Source organism: Equus caballus, chromosome 9 (assembly GCF_041296265.1).
Source record: "Equus caballus isolate H_3958 breed thoroughbred chromosome 9, TB-T2T, whole genome shotgun sequence".
NCBI classification, from domain to species: domain Eukaryota; kingdom Metazoa; phylum Chordata; class Mammalia; order Perissodactyla; family Equidae; genus Equus; species Equus caballus.
Window position 1 is genome coordinate 81,613,599 of NC_091692.1, and position 20,121 is coordinate 81,633,719.

At 42.2% G+C, this 20,121-nt stretch overlaps 1 protein-coding gene across 6 annotated transcripts in view; it reads left to right on the plus strand.

Moving 5' to 3' along the window:
* The window catches only part of FER1L6 (fer-1 like family member 6), a 213,824-nt gene that overhangs the window by 186,574 nt on the left and 7,129 nt on the right, over nt 1-20,121 (plus strand). For all 6 annotated transcript variants that reach the window (XM_023648929.2, XM_023648930.2, XM_070222469.1 and 3 more), the window contains 7 exons: nt 2,500-2,670; nt 5,694-5,854; nt 8,025-8,167; nt 10,392-10,480; nt 10,938-11,036; nt 13,197-13,438; nt 14,983-15,146. In XM_023648929.2, the coding sequence (XP_023504697.2) occupies nt 2,500-2,670; nt 5,694-5,854; nt 8,025-8,167; nt 10,392-10,480; nt 10,938-11,036; nt 13,197-13,438; nt 14,983-15,146 (1,069 nt within the window). The remainder of the gene's footprint in view (nt 1-2,499; nt 2,671-5,693; nt 5,855-8,024; nt 8,168-10,391; nt 10,481-10,937; nt 11,037-13,196; nt 13,439-14,982; nt 15,147-20,121) is intronic.

A 20,121-nucleotide genomic window follows, 5' to 3' on the forward strand; every position in this document is an offset into this window, starting at 1 on the left:
ATTACCTGCCCTTTATGTAACTAGCAGTTCATTCTGCCAAGTGCTTTGTAATCGCTTTTTATTAGTCACTCTCACCACAGTGCCATGAATTAGACGGTCTTTATTACCCTCGTTTATGGCTGCGGTAAACAAAGGAAGAGGATGATGAAATATTCCTTCCTGCCGCTGACATTGCAGAGCCTCTTCCAGAACCTCTCCACATGTGGATGGTTTGTTGGATGTCTATTTAACTGTTACTTAGGGAAAAAGTTGCCGGCTTGATCTTGCTGTGTTCCCTCAGGGAGAGCGGAGGTCTCTTGTGCCTGAAATGGGGTCTGGTCTGGGGTATCCCTCTTTGCCACCTCCCCACGTGAGGATGTCACGGGCTGCACCCCTGCCACCCTGGCCCCTGGCCTGCTTTACTTTTCTCCATAGCCTCTGACGTGGATTGCTATATTCGTGTGTTGACCGGTGTCTCCCATCTCCCTACTAGAACGTAAGCTCCATCCGAGGAGGGACTTGGGCTAGTCTGGACAGCACTGCATCCCCGGCACCTAGGGCAGGGCCTGGCACAGAGTAGATGCTCAATAAGTATTCACAGAATGAATGACTGAGTGTGTGAATGAATGAATGCATGAATGAATAGATGGATGGACAAACCGTCCGTCAGTTTTCAGTGGGATCCAATGGGACCTGTCCCTCTGCATCATCCTGAGGTGGTACCTGTCTGCAGACATTAGCGGTTCCTTATTTTCTTAGTAACCACGCTGCCTCGAACCACCACTGTATCTAGTCTCTCACTGACACACAAGCTGGTATAAGCCCAGTTTTTTCCTGGATGACAGGAAGTCCAACCGTGGTGGGCCGTTCGGGGTAGTTCTTTTAATGACAGCTCCAGTGAAAGTTCAGGAGAGGTTAATCTGTAAGCACACAGCTTGGGGAGATGGACCACAGCGACTGAGTCCTCTGTCATGCTTGCTAGGGCAGTCAGGCACTTAATAAGTCCTTCCTCGGTGGCAGTAGCCATGGCGACAGCCAAGCTCAGAGGTAGGCAGCTGGAGGCTTCCTTGTAAGACATCTCTAGAATATCATTACAGTTGGGAATCCAAATCTTGGATCCCCGGGAAAGCAATACTATGTCTTCAGATGGAAGACACAAATTTCTTCTCTGCACAGCCGTATCCCTGGGCCGCCAGAGCTGCCTCAGTCAGTTAGGTCACTGGAGCCGTCGAGCATCTCTGCTTTTTTCTCTCTGGGAAGGGTTAATTGGCTCCGGGCTGTGCTGTGATTGGGGTCCCTGCCACACTGGAGAGTGAGAGTCAGGGCTAATTGGATCTGGCCATGAGGACAGCAGCCCAGACAGACCTGTGGACACGCATGGAAATAATGGCCCCTCTGCTCCCCCTTCCTCCCCACCTCTTCTCTGTCTCTTGCTCCCAGACCAGCCTACCCTACCTTGTCCCAGGCCAGCCAGACTCAGGAACAGCTGTAGAAACACTGGTGTCTCCTTGATTTTGTTTTCAGAAGACATTTCTCTAAAATGCAGGGCTTTACTCAAAATTTAATTCTTAATTATCTTCTCTGATACTCAGTAGCATGGATAATGCATCGTCACAGGAAATCCGATGGCTTTGCCATTCTTTTCAATACCTCGCGTTAGTGTGGTATCATGGAAAGAGTGTGGAACTAGGAGTCAGGAAACTGGCTCTTACCCTCGTCTCAACTGATTTACGATCCTGGGGAAGTCACTTGTGTTCTCTGGATTTCAATTTCCTTCTCTGTAAAGTGAAGGGATTGGCTATGGTGATTTCTGAGGTCCCTTAGAGTTCAAGGAAACCTTTATTAAATGTCTGCTTTCTTCAGGCCAAGTGCAGGCTCCAAGAATGCAGAGATGAAAAAGGAAGGGCCTTGTTCCCAAGGGGCTCAGAATCTTGTAGAGACAGCATGCCAGCCCTGCAATTCTATGTTTTTGTGGTTTTCCATCTTCAACAGGACTTTCATTTAAAATAAACGCAGCTAGTATTCCCTGAGGAAGCAACAGTGGAGGGGAAAAGGGATGACAATTTATCGCGCACTCGTTGAATGCCCAGAAGTAACATATGTGCTTCATACAAACATATCACATTTAACTACCATGATATATTATAAAGAAGACATATTTACACATAGGGAGGCTGGGAGAGATGGAATAAGTTTCCCAAAGTTTTAAAACCAGGGAGTTTCTGATTTGAAACCCAAATGCAAAGTTTTTCATCTCCATCTTGCTGTCACCCTAGTTGAAGACTATAAGACATGGCCCACGCAAGGGGAGATTGTTGGCTCCTGGGTATTGACAAAGGATTTGGAAATCGATTGTATCTCAATGAAAAATTAAGCCAAATGAATATGTGCTAAGTGTTAACTGAGTTTCTGAGTGTTTAGTGAGTTCCTGTGAACCACAGGCTAGCTAAAAGTGACGATGAGAAAGTTCCCTGTGTCGCCAAATGTTGTTGATTCCTAAAGCCTCTACTTGGACTGCAGGTCATTTGAGATCCAGGCCACGTTCCCAAAGGAGTCCCTGCTCTCCGTCCTAATCTATGACCACGACATGATTGGGACAGACGACCTCATTGGTGAGACCAGGATCGACCTGGAGAATCGTTTCTACAGCAAACACCGAGCCATCTGCGGCTTGCAGAGCCAGTACGAGATGTGAGTTCTTTCTCCATGCAGATGCTGTTGGTGTTCTGAGGCTGTGGCCTCTGGCTCTGGGAAGGCCAGCCAAGCTCGTATCTCAAATGGGCTCCACATCGGCAGGGCTGGTTCAGGGAAACTGTTCATTGCACTTGAAGGAAGTCAGTGCTCATTGGGAAGCCAGGGCAGGTTCTTCAAGAGTCAAGAGCTGAAATTGTGTGTATTCATTCAATTAGCTGGGACTGGTAGGCAGAGGTCCCTGGTGGAAAATGATGCTAGGAGAAGAATGATTAATATAATACAAATGCCAACGTCTCAGTTAATTATAACTAACACTCATGAGTGCATATGACATACCAAGCATTTTACAGGGGGTATCTCATTCAATTCTCTCAAAACCCATTGAGGTGTTATCCTCATCCTACAAATGAAAGAGTGGGCTTAATTCTCACTCTTTACAAAGATTTTGAATTCTGCTTAATTAAAAAATATAGACTATCAGCTTTATTTTTTTAACAATATCTATCATTTTTGCATATGTCTGTTCTTCTTTTACACTTTTTTTTTTTTTTTTTTTTTTTTTTGCTGAGGAGGATTAGCCCTGAGCTAACATCCATGCCAGTCTTCATTCATTTTTATGCGAGACACTGCCACAGCCTGGCTTAATGAGTGGTATGTAGGACTGTGCCTGAGATCCGAACCAGCAAATCCCAGGCTGCTGAAATGGAGAGTGAGAACTTAACAACTACGCCACTGGGCCAGCCCTGGGCTTTATTTATTTTTTTTTTAAGTATGTTGTATTTGATATCGTAAGAAAAAATAAAAATCTTACACATTTCGGCTAGGAAAATAGAAAAACATTCATTAGATTTCCATGATATTATTTTAGAAATATTTTTCCTGAATAGGAAATAATATATATTTGTTGTAGAAAATCGAGAAAATACAGAAAGTACAAATAATGCTGAAATTATTCCACCCAGAGATAACGTATGTAAAAGATTCTTAGGTATTTCCTTTTAGTATTGTTTTCTGTGCTATTTTCCCCCAAAGTTGGATTCAAACTATCCATGCAATTTTGTAAGCTGTTTGTTACACTTGCCCTTATATCATAAGCATTCTGTACCATCATTAAATATTCTTTGAAATCATTATTTTAATAGCTCTGTTGTGTTCCATCACAAGAATTTATTATAAAGTGATTTAACCATTTTGTCTTCCTGAACTTTAGGGCATTTATATTTTTCTTCTTTATTATGAATATTGCTGCTATGAGCTTTCACGTACAAAAGCCATTGCACACCTCTCTGATAATCCATCCTGTATTCATCCATAGACATGGATTATTCCATTAAAGGGAATGCCCACTTTAAGGATTTCTAATATATATGTCCAATGGCTCTCCAGAAGGGTTGCACCACTTTATATTCTCATTAATGGAGTCTGAGTGCCTGTTTCCTCCATGGCATGATTTTCAGACAAGTCCCTCTTGCTGGCCTGCTCCTCTCTGAGCCTAGAAAGCCAGTTCAATTTTGGGAGTCTAGTGAATGTACCGGCCTCCTGAGGTATTTACATCACTCTCAGAAGGGCACTGTTCAGAGAAGATAGCTGTTCTCACTGTGAAGTCAGGGGAGGCAGCCACAGGCATCCTTTGTTCAGAAGAATTTCCTGACGGTGGGGCTATCGGGGAGCAGAATAGTTCAGCCAATAAAGCTGTAACCTTTGTTCATGGAAAAGTTTTAAAAATAAGACAAGAGCACCTATTTCTGGGGAGGCCTGTGTGTGGCTCTGGGCGTGGCTTGGTTGAACTTTTCAGGAGGATCCTTTCTCTGGCACAACGTAGGAAAACTACTTACAGCCATGTTTTGATTTATTTAAGTGATTAGCAAAGTTAAATTCTGATGACTCCTGTGTCCCAATGAGCAGAGAAATGCAAGCTTGTCTTCGTCATGTCTCTTGAGGAGCAACTCATTGCAAGTTAATAACTTTTAACCACATAGCTAGTTTTTAGGGAAGGAGGAATTGGAAAGAAACGCATCACCAGGAAAATCACCAACTAGAGAAACAGCACCTCGAGACTTTCTGCCTGTGTCATGAGTCTCCAATAGGATTTGAGGTGGAGGGGAGCAGAGGGCAGGAAAGGTGCAGAGAAATTGAAAGGATGAGCTAGGCTTTCCTCCTAGAATAAGCAGCAGATGAATGGCTATTCTGCTAGAGACAGAACGAAAACTATGGGCAAAGAAATCCATAGAGACAGACAGCAGATTGGTGTTTTATCCAAGGCTGAGGGGAGGGGCTGGCCCTGTGGCCGAGTGGTTACGTTGGTACACTCCGCTTTGGCGGCCCAGGGTTTCGCCAGTTTGGATCCTGGGTGCGGACATGGCACCGTTCATTAGGCTACGTTGAGGGGGCGTCCCACATGCCATAACTAGAATGACCCACAACTAAAATATACAACTATGTACTTGTGGGATTTGGGGAGAAAAAGCAGAAAAAAAAAAAGATTGGCAACAGTTGTTAGCTCAGGTGCCAATCTTTAAAAAAAAAATGAAATAAAATAAAAATTAAAATAAAGGCTGAGGGGAGAGGGAGCAAGGAGTAACCAATTAATGGGTATGGGGTTTTCTTCCGGGGTGATTGAAAATTTTTTGGAACTAGATAGAGGTGATGGTTGCACAACGTTATGAATGTACTAAATACCACCAAATTGGTCAAATGGTCAATTTTATGTTGTTTGAATCTCACTTCAATTTTTTTAAAGGTACATTTCTTTTAAAAATCAAAACTACCTGCAAAGGATTTTTATGTCAAGCTACTCAGAAGTCCTGCCTTTCATACAAGTGTACATATGCAGAGGTATTGACTAGAAAAGAGAGAAAACAAAACCAAACAAAGACCAAACCCCAAGTGTGTAGAATGGCAGGTAAAATCTAAAGAAAAACACAGAGCATCCTTAGGTGGCCCTTTTAATGGGGACCTTGAGTGTGTCCTCCTCGGAGAAGCCAGGCCTCATCCTATCTGTCCTTCCTCCACTTTTTCAGAGAAGGATACAATGCCTGGAGAGACACGTCCAAACCCACTGAAATCCTCACCAAGCTCTGCAAAGACAACAAGCTGGATGGACCCTACTTTCTCCCTGGGAAAATACAGATAGGAAACCAGGTGTTTTCTGGAAAAACTGTCTTCACCGAAGAGGACACCGGTAACTCCCCACAATGTACCTTGCTGACTGGCTCTTCTTTTGAAAAGCCTGCTTCTGGTGGTATTTGTGGCTGGGGACAGTGGGTCATCTATCGTAAAAGTAAGGTGTGCTCATGGTAGAAAATATGCAAAAATAAGGAGGATAATGAAAATCACTTATAATCCCCAAATTCAGAGAAAAGCATGCTGCATGCTGGTATATTTCCTTACAGTGTACGTGTGTGTATGCAATGTGTCACATTTTTACAGAACTGTAGATATACCACATATAGTTTTGTATCCTGCCTTTTCTGTTTCTAATAGATTATGATGGTTCTTCTTTGATCTTTGAAAGGATCAGTGATAATATTCTACTTTATGGCTGTGCCATTTATTTACATTGTGTCCATTTTTTTGTAGTGACACTTAATGCTACCATGAACTTCCTTACACAATTTTTTGCACATTTATGATGTTTCTACAGCATAAATCATATGAGTAGAATTGTTTCAGAAAGTAGGCAATAATCTTGAATGAATATTATATAAAATAAATAATTGAACACAACCCAAATTACCAGTTACCCAAATTTATAATTTGATACCAGCAATTCTCCCATTTCAACACCAAGAAGTAGATTTTCCATATAAGCATCATGAGACGTACCAGGAGGATCCCAGAGAGGCTTTCATAAATTTAAGGTGAGGAAAAAAGCCACCTTTACTTCACTTTAATGAAACAGAATAATTATTATATTGTTACCCTTGTCCATTTGATGCTTAAAAATTGCCTGTATATGGCACAGCACTTCTGATGCAAAAAGCCCAATTAAGAACATGGTACAGGATATTTTGACACTGTTACATTGATCCTACCGCTTTGATGCCAAGATTTCTTTTTACCCTGTCATTTTGACCCTAAGAATTTCTCGAAGGTTCTTGCATGCAGAGTTATTTATGCTTAGTGTATTAATGACATCGTATATAATGACATTGGGTCTAGCGGTTAAGATTCAGCGCTCTTACCTCAGCAACCCAGGTTCATTTTCCAGTTAGGGAACCACACCACCCATCTGTCAGCTGTCATACTTTGGCAGCTGTGTGTTGCTGTGATGCTGAAAGCTACGCCACCAGCGTTTCAAATGCCAGCAGGGTCACCCGTGGTGGTCAGGTTTCAGTGGAGTCAGAATCGACTCCACAGCACTAACAACAACAACAAAACTTAATGACATATTGATGAATTTCTGTTGAGAAAAATACTTTCTCACGATATACTCTACGAAGCCAATTTAGTTCTTTGGTCAATATTCTACATTTCATGACTAAACAATTACCATCTTTTCCCCACCAAAAATCTGAAATTATGTTCATCAGGATCAATTCTTGACTGACTAAACTTTATGACAAAGATTTAGTTCATTGATTACTTGTTCATCCCTATCAGCTTTTACTGATTGTAATTATTGCTCTTGGGAGATTTCTTTTGTGGCCCATTTCTTTTCAACGAGGTTCAACTTTCCTATGTCAAATTTGGCCGTTCTAAACTTTGTCAAAAAGATTTGCTTCTGTCAACAATTTTTGCCTTATTTTGCAAGTATTGTTTCTACTGGTAGTTTTTATCATGAATTAACTTCTTTGGTAAAACGATGGATCAAAGAACCTTTCCTGCAAGCAGGTGTTGGTAGGAGGGAGATCCCAAGGGATAATGGGAAAAGACAAAAGACATCCATGAATACTTGTGCCTTTTTCACCACTTTGTTTGGGACCGCTATGACTCCCCAGGCCCTCTCACACAATGGTGTTAGGAAACAGTTTTATATATCTCCAGGAAACATATCCTCTCTGGTACCTTGAAGCCAAGCTTGTGATTCGTAGACAGGAGGAATCTGATTCAAGGGTGAGTGGAGTCCCGTACTCCAAGACCCTGACTGCTCCCTGGGTCTTCTTGCTGACCCCTCTCACTTCCCGCTCTCTTAACTTGCAAATCTTTCCCTTTCCACCACTCTACCTCTACCTCTTTTCATTCTCTCTTTGTCCTTTTTCTCTTTTGCTGTCTTTTCTCTCTCCCTTTGCCTCAATATATTTAAATGAACCTTTAAGAGAATGTTTAAAAATGCATCTGACAGCCCATCACTGTCCTCCTGGAGGAACACACATCTGACAAGTCTCTTTATTTTTCTCTCTTCCGTGCAGATGAGGTGGTGGAGTCTTATGAGCACTTGGCCCTGAAGGTTTTACGCTCTTGGGAGGATATCCCGGAGGTTGGGTGTAGGCTGGTTCCTGAGCACATAGAAACTCGGCCGCTGTACCACAAGGATAAGCCAGGAATGGAGCAGGTAGCGGTTAAGACAATTCGGGACCCTATAGGAGTGTTCATCCTCAAGGAATGTGACTTTTCCTAAAAGTTAATCTTGTGTGCCCTGGAGTAATGGTTCTCAACCAGGGACAATTTTGCCCCCTCTCTCCCTTCCGGGGACATTTAGCAATGTCTGGAAATACTTTTGGTTCTCTCAAATGGTTGAGGATGCTACTGGCATCTGGTGGGTAGAAGTTAGGGATGCTACTGAACGTCCCACACTGCACAGGACAGCCCCCCAACTATAAAGAATCATTCAGCCCCAAATGTCAATAATGTTGAGGTTGAGAAACCCTGCCCGAGAGTTAGTGTTGAATTTAGTTCTGTTTCCTTTTTATGATTTGAATTATCAAACTCTTCTAGAAGAATCCTGACATTTGAGAAACTTCAAAACCCATCTGATATGCCCAAGACCTTGTCCAAAATCTATCAGTAACCACACAGCCCACTAGATTTCCCTGAGAAGCAGTAGGTGATGGCTTACCTTGGAAAACCTGGCAAGAGGAAGCCATGTGGAAAAAATAACAAGAGATCTGGGTCATGAGTTAGAAGAGAAGAGGAGAGAAATTTTATGAAGAGCCTTCTATGTACTAGGCCCTTTACGTAAATGATCTCATCTAATTAGAATGACCATAGAATTGCTTATCCAAATTATGGTCATTTTGAGAGTGAAAGAGGACACTACTAATAATTAAGCTGGTGCAAAGGGCACACGCCAGGATTTTCCTAGACAAGCAGGGGTGTGTGAGTCACCTTACCTTTATTCCTAATACAGCCTCATGATGTAGTTATTATGATCCTTACTTTTAAGATGAAGAAATTGAGGTTCAGAGAGTTTCAGTAACTAGCTCAAAGTTACTTAGCTGTTAAGTCATAGAGCTAGGATTTAACCCAGACAGTTTGAGTCCCTAGTCCTGTCTCAGCTTTGAACTCACTCACTGTGTAGCTCGGGCAAAGCACATGAGCTTGGCTATGATGGGGCAGGAACCTCCACACTGCTGTCCCAGCTGTGTTGGGGTGTAAACCTAGCGATCGCATATGTAGGGATGTGTCTCGAAAGGATGAACTTTTAACAGATGTAGAAGCTGAAGATTGGTTCCTGAAATTCACTACCAGATGTTTGAAATCTTTTGGTTATAGCATCTTTCATTTTGTCTCTCAGATATGGCTTTTTGGTTAAAGGTGAATGTTAATGTCTCTTTAGAGAACCTAGGATTGTAATCCTCCATTGAATTGGTTCTTCTCATCCAGTATGCTAAGTCTTTGCTTACATTGTCCCCTTCCCTGGAAATCCCCCCTTTTTTTATCCTAGCCAAAGCCCCTCCTTCACCTAAATCCTACAAATCCTTTCCACTCCGTTGGAAGCCCTACTTCCTTTATATAAAATCTCCCCTCACCATCCCATCCCTTGTTGATCACTTACCTTCTTGACTGAGTTGACGGAGTACTTAGAATGTATGCAACAGAGCTGAGCATGGGATGCCCTGGACCTTCTCCCCATACGGGGCCTCAAGTCCCTTGCAACAGGATAAATTCTGATGTATGGAGTCCCAAGCAATGGATGGAAGGCCCTATCTGCCACTCATTAGCCACAGGGCTTCAGATCATTTCTTTGACTTCTCTAAGCCTTAGTTTCTTTTTGTGTAACATGGAAATGTGGCTGAGGTGAGCATTAATGGAGGTAATGGATGTTAAGTTACATTGGAAGCAATGAAGCATGATACTTCTGACAGTGTTATCTTTTCAATTTTTAAGAGTTTATAGAAAAAGCAGGGTCTCCAGAGTCAACAGACAAGGATTAAATGTAGACTCTGCTACATAAGCATGGGCAAGATGTTTTCTCATCTGCCGAGTAGGAATGGTAACATCCACCTGGTGGGGATATTGGGAGAATTAATGAGACAATGCTGGTCAAGTTCATAGCACTGTGTCTACCACATAGTAGGCGCTCATAAGGGTTTGCTTGTCCTTCCTTGTTCTTAATATATGCTCTAACTAACTCTTAATAAAAATGTAAGTTCTGTTTTTGTCAACAAATATGCTAAACATGTATAACATGGATACTATCTATATTATTTTAGTTTAGTTTAGTTTATATTTACCTAATATCCTTTTCTAGTAAAGGGATTTGTTAAAACTGTGAATGGCCAGTTGCCCATGGTACCCCCCACCAAACCTAAAAGAGATCTTCTTTTCTTAACAAGGGCCGCCTGCAGATGTGGGTGGACATGTTTCCCAAAGATATGCCTCAGCCTGGACCTCCTGTTGACATTTCGCCAAGGCAACCCAAAGGGTAAGTCAACTGCAGCCCCACCTTCAGGGGAAGAGACCATGGTATCAGACTAAAAGATCATGACATTTGATCTGGTGTCTGATCTAGTACATTGAGCAATTGCCACCTGATAATCATACCTCGCTTTCCACCTGGCCAATTACAGCAGGGGGTGGTTGGTGGAGATGGTAAATGGTGATGGTTGAAATGTTGGCCCCTGTTTTATGGCAGCGGCTACTGAGCTTCAATATTCTGAAAAGTGCTGGTTAATGGAAGGAGAGTCTCAGAGAAATTCATGTCCTTGGTGATTCCAGCTGGGACACTTGGTTTTGATGGAACCAAGACCTTAAGTGTTGATATTTTTGAACTTGGTAAATTTGAGGAAGCTGATAGACTCAAAGCAATACTCACATCACATAGACACCAGTTGACTCACCTTTCAAGGTCTTCAACCTAATGCTGTCTTCCCTTATCCCAGGTATGAATTGAGGGTAACCATCTGGAACACTGAAGATGTCATTTTAGAGGATGAGAATATCTTCACAGGACAAAAATCAAGTGACATTTACGTTAAAGGGTAAGGTCATTCATAAACTCCATCCTCCCCCTCCTTCCCCTCCTCACCTCTTTAACCCCTAACCAAACCTCTGCCTCATGGAAGATACTCCAGCCACATCCCACAGAGTTCATCTCACCTTGTTAGATACAGTCATTTTCTTTGTCAAATATTTGTCTTACTTGATAAGAATTATCTTATGAAAATATTTTTGCAAGGACACCTTATTACACAAACGTCTCTTTCAGATAAATGTTGGATACCTAAACTTTTTGAGGGATATTCCAAATACCTTTACACTGAAGGAAGTAGAGAGATGTAGCGCTATTGATGAAAGATTAAGTCTTAAGAAGATTGTAAGACTAATACAAAAGCTAAAGTTTAAACCTTCCCCTCTGATGGTTCTACTGATAAAAACAATACCAACCTGGCACCCAGGAAACTAAGCATTTTTTGTCTCTCTCTTAGATCTTGGCAATGACACAAATGCCTTTGTAGGCTTCCTTTTAGTCCCTAGTGAGGGAGGAGGAAGTGGTAGAGAATCAGAAACAAAGGTGATTTAAACATGTACCCTCAGACAAAACTCATCTCAGAAGCAGTGAACTCATCGCAGCCTCATCTGGGTATCTCTTTGCCTTCCCCAAACAAGGAACTTTCTTCCTCACTGCCCCCCATTTCTAGTATGCCGTTAAATCTTGTCCATTTTACATCCCAAATAGCTATTGGCAGGCCCATTCTCTCCATCTTCACCACCCCAGCACCATAATCTTTTCCTCTATCATCTCTTGCTGGGGCCACTGAAATACTAATACCATATGAATTCATCTTTCCACATTTGCTCTTGTTTCCTGTAATTTGTTCTCTTTGTTGAAACATGAGTCATCCTTTCAAAATACGATCTGATTGTGTCAATCCTGTACTTAAAACCCTTTAATGACATCTTATTTTCTCTGGACAAAGGTTCAAATCCCTAATATGTCCTAATATATCCCATATGACGAGCCCCTGTATCTCTCCAGCCTCATCCCAGGGGATTAATATTCCCCTGACTTTCTGCACTCTAGCCACACTGAGCTTCTTTCCCTTCTTAGAATGTGTCATCACTTCTTCTTCCAGGGCCTTTGCACATCTCTGTCTGGTGACTTCTGCCATCCCACCCAAATATCTCCCCCTCCCCTTCCTTCCATAACTGTAGCTCCAGGAAGCCAAGGATCTTCTCAATTTGCTCCCCATTACTCCCCTAGCATCTAGCTCGCTCTTCGCCTCATAATAGATACCAAATATATGTTGGTTGAGTGACTACCATCTTTAGTAAATAATTGCTTCCATACTCACTCCTCTGGAAGGAGAAGGGTCTTTACCCTTCCTGGCCCTAGGCAGAGGATGGCTGCTTTCCGAAAGCAAGTGGTTTGGCATTATCAATTAGTTTGAATTGAAAGTACCTATTTTCTCAATAATTAATGGATAAATTACTAGGGGAGAATTATTAATTGTAGTGTACTTTATGCTGGGGGTGGAAGAGGAAGACCAGAAGAAATAACATTATCGATATTTTGGAATACACCAAGCACTTTACAGATATTATCTCAAATAATTCCTCAGAGCAACCCTGTGAACTAGGTACTATCATTGCTTCCATTTTCCAGGGAAACAAAGGTACAGACAGGTTAGATAACTTGTCTATGGCTGCACAGTTAGTAAGTGGTAAAACTAGGATTGGAACCCAGATGGGTGCAGGCAGCTTTTATACCCTCCGTGCCACACTGATACAGGCCTACTGGGTTTTTGAGGCCCAGAACCAGAGAGGAGGTGGCCAATTACAGGCCTGATGTCACAGGTCTAAACCAGGCCAATTTTAGAGACCTCAGTGTTGTGGGTCATCTCATTCTAACACTCAATTACACTTGGCACCCCTTACAAAGAAGGCTCCAGGGTGAGAGGAAACTGATTACACTTTCACTTCCCCAGCCTGGCTTAGAATGAGATTCTTGTTTCCTTTCAGACCCTTTGACCCTATTTTCCTCCTTCAGATTCAGTGGAAACTTCCATCTGAATCTAACGACATCATCATTTTAAAACTATGATCTGTGACCGCATTGAGACGAGTTCAATCACTCTTGATTACACTGACGCCTGAATGTGGTACTCTGAGTGCTTAGTTCTTTCTCTGTCTCTATTCAGGTGGATAAAGGGTTTGGAAGACGACAGGCAGGAGACAGATGTCCACTACAACTCCCTGACTGGGGAGGGGAACTTCAACTGGCGCTTCCTGTTTCCGTTCCAGTACCTCCCGGCTGAGAAGCAAATGGTCATCACCAAGAGAGAGAACATCTTCTCTTTAGAGAAGATGGAGTGTAAGACGCCAGTTGTGCTGGTCCTCCAGGTTTGGGATTTTGAAAGGCTGTCCTCAGATGACTTTCTGGGTAAGCTGGTGACTTCATCAAGCTCATATTAGTGTGAAAGGTTTTGTCCCAGCTTTTGGAGAGCTTGGTTTGATTTAGCTACAAGGGTACTCATTTTGGTGCTATTTATGATGGCAAAATATTGGAAACACTCCAAACAGCCATTAATAGGGGATTGGCTGAATAAGTTATGGTGCATCCATACAGTGGACGATACATACTCAAACAGACTTAAATTGATCTTTGCTCCACCACTAAGAAGCTGTTAAATTTTGAGCTAATTACTGCTTCACTCTGTGCCTCAGTTTTCCTCGGTTGTAAAATGGGGATAGTAATATTACACACCTCAGAGGATGTTGGGAACTATATATGTGGTAATATAATTTTAAACCTAAGCACAGCCTCATGCATAGTAAGCAGTCAATCAGTGATTACCATGCAGCCCTTAAAAATATTAGAATATCAGGGCTGGCCGCATGGCCGAGTGGTTAAGTTTGCGCGCTGCGCTGCAGGCAGCCCAGTGTTTTGTTGGTTCGAATCCTGGGCGCGGACATGGCACTTCTCATCAAAACACACTGAGGCAGTGTCCCACATGCCACAACTAGAAGGACCCACGCTGAAGAATATACAACTATGTACCGGGGGGCTTTGGGGAGAAAAAGGAAAAAAAAATTTAAAAAATCTTTAAAAGAAAATATTAGAATATTTAATAAGTTGTAAAGTTATGCAGGGTGCATTAAGTGAAAAAAGAGCATAGAGAAAAAATCTGCTCTCTGTAAAATATACATTTATATGTATGGGAGGAAAAGATAAGCCAAGAGACAAAGGGACAGAGAGAGAGAAAGACTGACATAGAAATAAGAAGTAATATGTGGAACAGTGGTCAATTTTTGGGAATAGAATTGCGGAAAATTTTTCCATGCTTATTTTCTTGCTTATGTGCATTCTCTAAATGTTCACAATTAACAAAGATTATTTTTGTATTAGGGAGGTTATTAAAGAGAGGTCTATAGTGCTCTCCTGGCATTATGGTATGCCGCCTTATATTCGCTCATTGAAAAAGCCTCGTTGAGAGCCCACTTAGGTTCCCTCTGTCTGGGAGAGAAGCTACAAAGACAGGAAGACTTCGTCCCTGACCTGGATGAGTTTAGTGGACTCGAAGAGGGAGGTGGGGCGGCGGGGGGAAGAGGTTCTCGCTGGCTGATCTGTGCTAAGGCCTGGGAAAGCTCAGAGGACAGGCACAGGATACAGACTGCTCTCAGGGAGCAGAGAAGACGGCAGCAGCAATGACACCGAAAACTTGAAGACTTGAAGTCTCGAAAGTTACATATTGTAGCTTTGCCCTTGTGTTCTCCTCGCTACCACGTTTTTGAAGCTTTGAGGGTCCTAAACACGTCTCAGTCATATTTGTACCCCAATACCTAGCACACACTAGTCATCCAATGTGGTACTGATTGAATGACTAGAGAGTGAATGGATGAATGAATCAATCTGTGAATGGGTCAGTGAGGGTGGTGACTGATTTTAAAAGTCCTTCAGTAACTATTACGGGCATCTGTTCACAGGATCCCTGGAAATGAACCTCAATAGTTTCCCCCGAGCAGCCAAGTCTGCCAAAGCCTGTGACCTCTCCAAGTTTGAAAATGCAAGTGAGGAGAGTAAAATCTCCATCTTCCAGCAAAAGCGAGTGCGGGGCTGGTGGCCTTTTGCTAAAAGCAAAGAACTCACAGTAAGTGACAGCTCTAGGAGACGCGTGGGGGGCAGGCAGGGGACATGATGCTCTTTAAATGAGCTATTTTGTGAGTTTCAAGTACGTGTCTTGAAATGACATAGAGTGCTTTAAGGCAAAGGTTTTGTTGAGAAGCAAGACTTTGAAAACTCTACAAATGCATTAAGCCTTCCATATTTCAGCACACTTGATTTAATACCTATCTCTGTCAGGATGGTTTTCTATCTTCTTGGGCACAAAAATTATGCCCCTGATATTAATCTTTTTTTCAGCATTTTCTGAAATTCTGCATAAAGTCCTAATGTACAATTTCAACGTAACTACCTCATTCCTTTACCCTCAAATATGAGACAATTGAAAAAGTGATCCATCTTTTTAAAGCTTCTTCCACAGGGTGGCAGCAAGGAGGGCCATTTATCCCTTCCCTGCGTCGCCATCTTGGTCCATCCTGTGTGGCCCACGTTGTAGGAATTCTGACCTTTCACAGTTGGGAAGAAACTTCCTTCTGTCCTTTCTTTCAATCCCCTCATCACTCCTCTGTCAGGGACAAGGAATGACTTATGGGATTGGTGAGAGTGAGAAAAGGGACTGAGACTCATAGGTGACCTCCTTTCTCTGCTGCTGTCCTGCTCTTGGGGCGAGCATGTTGCCCCCTCTTCTCCTGTGTGTGGTGGCAAAAGCACACCTGGGTCAGGACCCTGCTGGTAGCAGGTCTGGATAGAGACCTATTTCTCTCTCACTCTGGGCACCCAGTGAGTGCCAGACAAGGATTGCCTTTGAATCTGAGTGGGTAAATGGCAGCTGCTGGCCTGACTCCACGGTATCTAGTTTTATTAAGTTTTCTGGGAGTTTTTCTCCTCTCTCCATTCTCAATTGAATCCCCTCTGATTGGTGAGATTGGGTATAGAGAACAAGGCTCCAGGCAGGCTCATTCTTCCCAGTCCTCCCAGCACTTACTGAAGTTCACTACATGACGGCCTCATACTTGGTTTCAGGCTTCACGGCTTAGCACATAACAGATGCTCCATCAATGAATTGGTTGATGAATAGATGAATTCAGGAATGAAGTCACATGGCCTCTACCCTCCACCAGCTCAGAGTTCAGAGAGAGACACAGATGTATCAACTGTCCAGTCATGCATGAGACAGTATAAATGACACAGGAAGGCAGAGAGAGGAGGAGAGATCTAATTCTCTCTGAGGGCAGACCATAAGTTTTTCAAGAAAAAAGCATGATGAAAAGGCATTTTCTAGATGAAGAAGAGGGCAGATGTCTACTCCAAGAAGAGGAACCATGTTGAGCACAGCATGGAGGCACAAAATGGCCCCATGTGGAAGTCTGGCCACCTACTGGTCAGAGTTGCCAGAATGTAATATGAGGTCAAGGAAATGGGGATTGCCAAGTCCCGAAATCCAAATTCCTATCTTTTGGCGTAATTCCTGTTTCTATAAAATAATCGGCAGCAATTATGTATGCATGGTTACATGATAGCAGCCATCCATTACATTTTTAAGCCCTGTAGGGTTTGCCAATATGTTCAGACCCCTCCTATTATTCCATTTGATGCTAGTTGACTTTTTATTTTCCATGTCATTTATTTATTTCTCCATTTCATTCAACAAATATTTACTGTGCATCTATTAAATGAAGGGCTTTGGGAATAAAATATGAGTGATACAGATATAGTGTCTGCCAGCATGGAGCTTACAGTCCAGTGTCAAAGACAGGCACGCACAAATGCACAGAGAGCCACCCGCACACACACCAAGAAAGCAAATGCTTAAAACAAGAGCTGGGAAGGCAACAAAGTGCTGAATTAAAGCACATCCAAGGTAGATATTTCCGCTCCACGTGATGCTTGCAGGACTTTCTGTGGCTGGGAAAATTTAAATTGAGACCTGAAGGATGAAAAGTAGCAAGCCATCAGGAAAAAAACGGGAGGAAGAGCATTCGCTGCAGAGCAAACACCAGAAGGAAAGGTCTTGAAGTGAGAATGAGTTTGGTGCTTTGGAGGAACTAAAATACAAAGAAAAAGCTCCCACAACAGAGCATGGTGAATGAGGCCGGTGCCAGTGAAGTGGCGAGAAAACCAGAGCCAAATCATGCAGATCGCGGACGCCATGTTGAAGAGTTTGGATTTCATTCTCAGAGCAGTGGGAAGCCATTGAATGGTTTCCAGAAGGGAAGTGGGGGAAGCCTTCTTCCAACGTGGTAGGAAGTTGGATGATCTCAGAGTAAAATGGTGTGATGGAAAACCTCTGCCTCACGCCTGCCACTTCCTAAGGCACTTCCCCTCTTCAAGACCCAGTTCCCACCTCTGTAGAGTGAGTGGGTTGGACTGGGTGCCTCCAAGGTACATTTCCAGCAAAAGCATTCTCTGATTCCAACTCTGTGTGAATGCCCCTCCCGGTTCCTTGAAGCCAGCAGGCCGAACGTCATTATCTTCTTGTTCCCATCACCAGCAGCCAGAAGGGATGTGTTTACGGGCACTGCCAGCTGTGAGGCTTATTTTTAAAGCTGCTTATCTGTACACCCGAGCAGTGTACTCTGAACATTTGGATCCCACAGCTCCCAGTGTGGAATGTGGCTATCTTCATAGTGAGTGAGAAACAGCTCCAGTGGGATGCAAACAAGTGAGTACCCTTGGTAGAAGGAGAGGGCATAAGTATTGACCATGTTCTTGAAGAGACCCATTGACCTATGCATTTTATATGCGTTATCTACTAAAAGCAACTTTTAAAAAATCATCCTCTTAGGAGTTGGAGATCAGGAAGTTTCTTTTGCAGATTAATCCCACAATTTGACAGTTAGGTAGCCCAGGTAAGTCCTAAGGGCATCAACAACTAAAATTAAAAGGGAGGTTTCTGTGCCTTCAGTTTAGTGTGAAAAATAATTTTCAGCATTTACTATGGCTGCACACTCATATGCTACACACTAAAGGTTCAACAATAAATAAATCACCTTCTTGCCATCCAGAAGTTCACAGCTTAGCTGAGGAGGCTGGTAGACAGACAGATCATCTAAATAGCATGTGACAAATTCAGATTCTCCGGGAGCAGAGCAGGGAGGTATTTTCATATGAAGATTATTTTTCAGGCAGAGCATATAATACGCATTTTTAGGAAACTTGAAATTTCCACAAAAGCGTGGAAAGGAAGAAATAGCACCCATATGCACACCTCCCAGAGAAAACTATTGTTATTGTCTTGGTTATTCCCACTTTTTGTAGATTTTGTTTTGTAGATTTTCATAGTAGTGATCATTCCATATTAAAAATAATGGCTTATTAGTTTTGTTTTACTCAGTGTTATGGTGAGTACTCCCCTACATTATATTATCAATGTTATTATTAACTTTGTATTCTCAAAATAGAAATGCTACAGCTTAATCCTTGTGTTTGTCCTCATCATTTATTCATTTAAAAAATTGGAGCAGGCAGAAAAGGTGAACAAATAGGACAATGATCAGCCGTATATCTCTCACCTAGATTCAACACTTGTTAATATTTCGCTATATTTGTTTTGTCTGTATATGTGAGTGTATGGATATAGCCGCTCCCCCTACACACACACATATTGGTTGAATCACTCAAGAGTAAGTTGTAGACATTCTGATACGTCACCTCTAAATACTTCAGCATACGTTTCCTAAGAATATGGACCTTCTTCTACATAACCAGAATGCCATCGCCACATAGAAGAAGCTCAGAATTATTGCCTAATATAATCTGATAGCCACACCCAATTCATTTCTCCATCTTTAAAAAGGATACCCTCATGTCAGGAGGCACATGCCCTCAGAGGGCCTCATTATTAGTGATGCTGTGTTTGCTCTCTTGTGCACGTTGGCCACCATGAGATCTCTTCATTGTAGAGGTACATTTTCTCCTTTGCTATTAGCAAGTAACCAGTGGGGTGATACTTTGGCAGTGTGGGAAATTCCTGTTCTACCACTGCCTTTCACCCAATGGTGACCTTGATTAATTTAATTATTTCATTGGTGATGCAAATGATTTTTCTATCCTTTTCTTCTTTCTTTTCATCCATCCATCCATATCTATCTATCTATCCACCTTTCCATCTATTCATTATCTATTCATTATCTATCTAATTCTCTCATTCTTTTTCCACTTATTAGTTGACATTCATGTGTTAAGAAGAGTTTTCGCTCATCAAATGGAAATATATTAGAGTCACCACCTCCCCTAAAAAAAAAGACTAGATAAGTGCTTAATTCTCTCCATTAACTACCAAATTTTTGAATCAAGGATTGATGTAAGAGTCACCTTTAATGGTGGTAAATGAGATTTTTTTCCTGTTGTATTTTTTTTTCCTGGTATGACCATGGACTCATGAATTTAAAAAGATTTTTTCCAACTCTGTTCACTGAAAGGACCTAGAAGTAAAATCACCCAGTAGCAAAGACGACGCCTGCACCCAGATCCTGGTTTCTAAATACCGGTTTCTACTAAACGAAACCAGGCATCTTTGGAGAAATGGCTGATGCCAGGTCTAAGGCAGATAAAATGCAAGTTGAGTCTGGGACTCTCGTTGTAACACATAGGACAAATCGAACATCCGAAAGAATAATGACTATGCTTTGTGCTTAAAGCTTTTCCTGAGTTTTGAATTATTTCTTTAATTTAGCTACCTAGAAATGGAACTCTTAGGTCCAGAGTACGACTAAGCAAGATAATGCACACACACTCACACGTACATATATATGCATGGATGTATATAAATGTGTATGTATATGTATGTATATATGTATGTATGTGTATATTCCTCTTCCTAAAGGATTTTGCTGGCACACGTTCCCACTATTAATGTATGAGAATGCCTCATCTCATACCAGTGAGGGTTGTGTTTTAATAAGCAATAATTATTGCTGAAGAAGGCACGTCCCACCTGAATGCAATCACTTCTCAGCCTGCCCTGGCATCCACTCTCTAGGCTCGGCAAAGTTTGAAGCCTG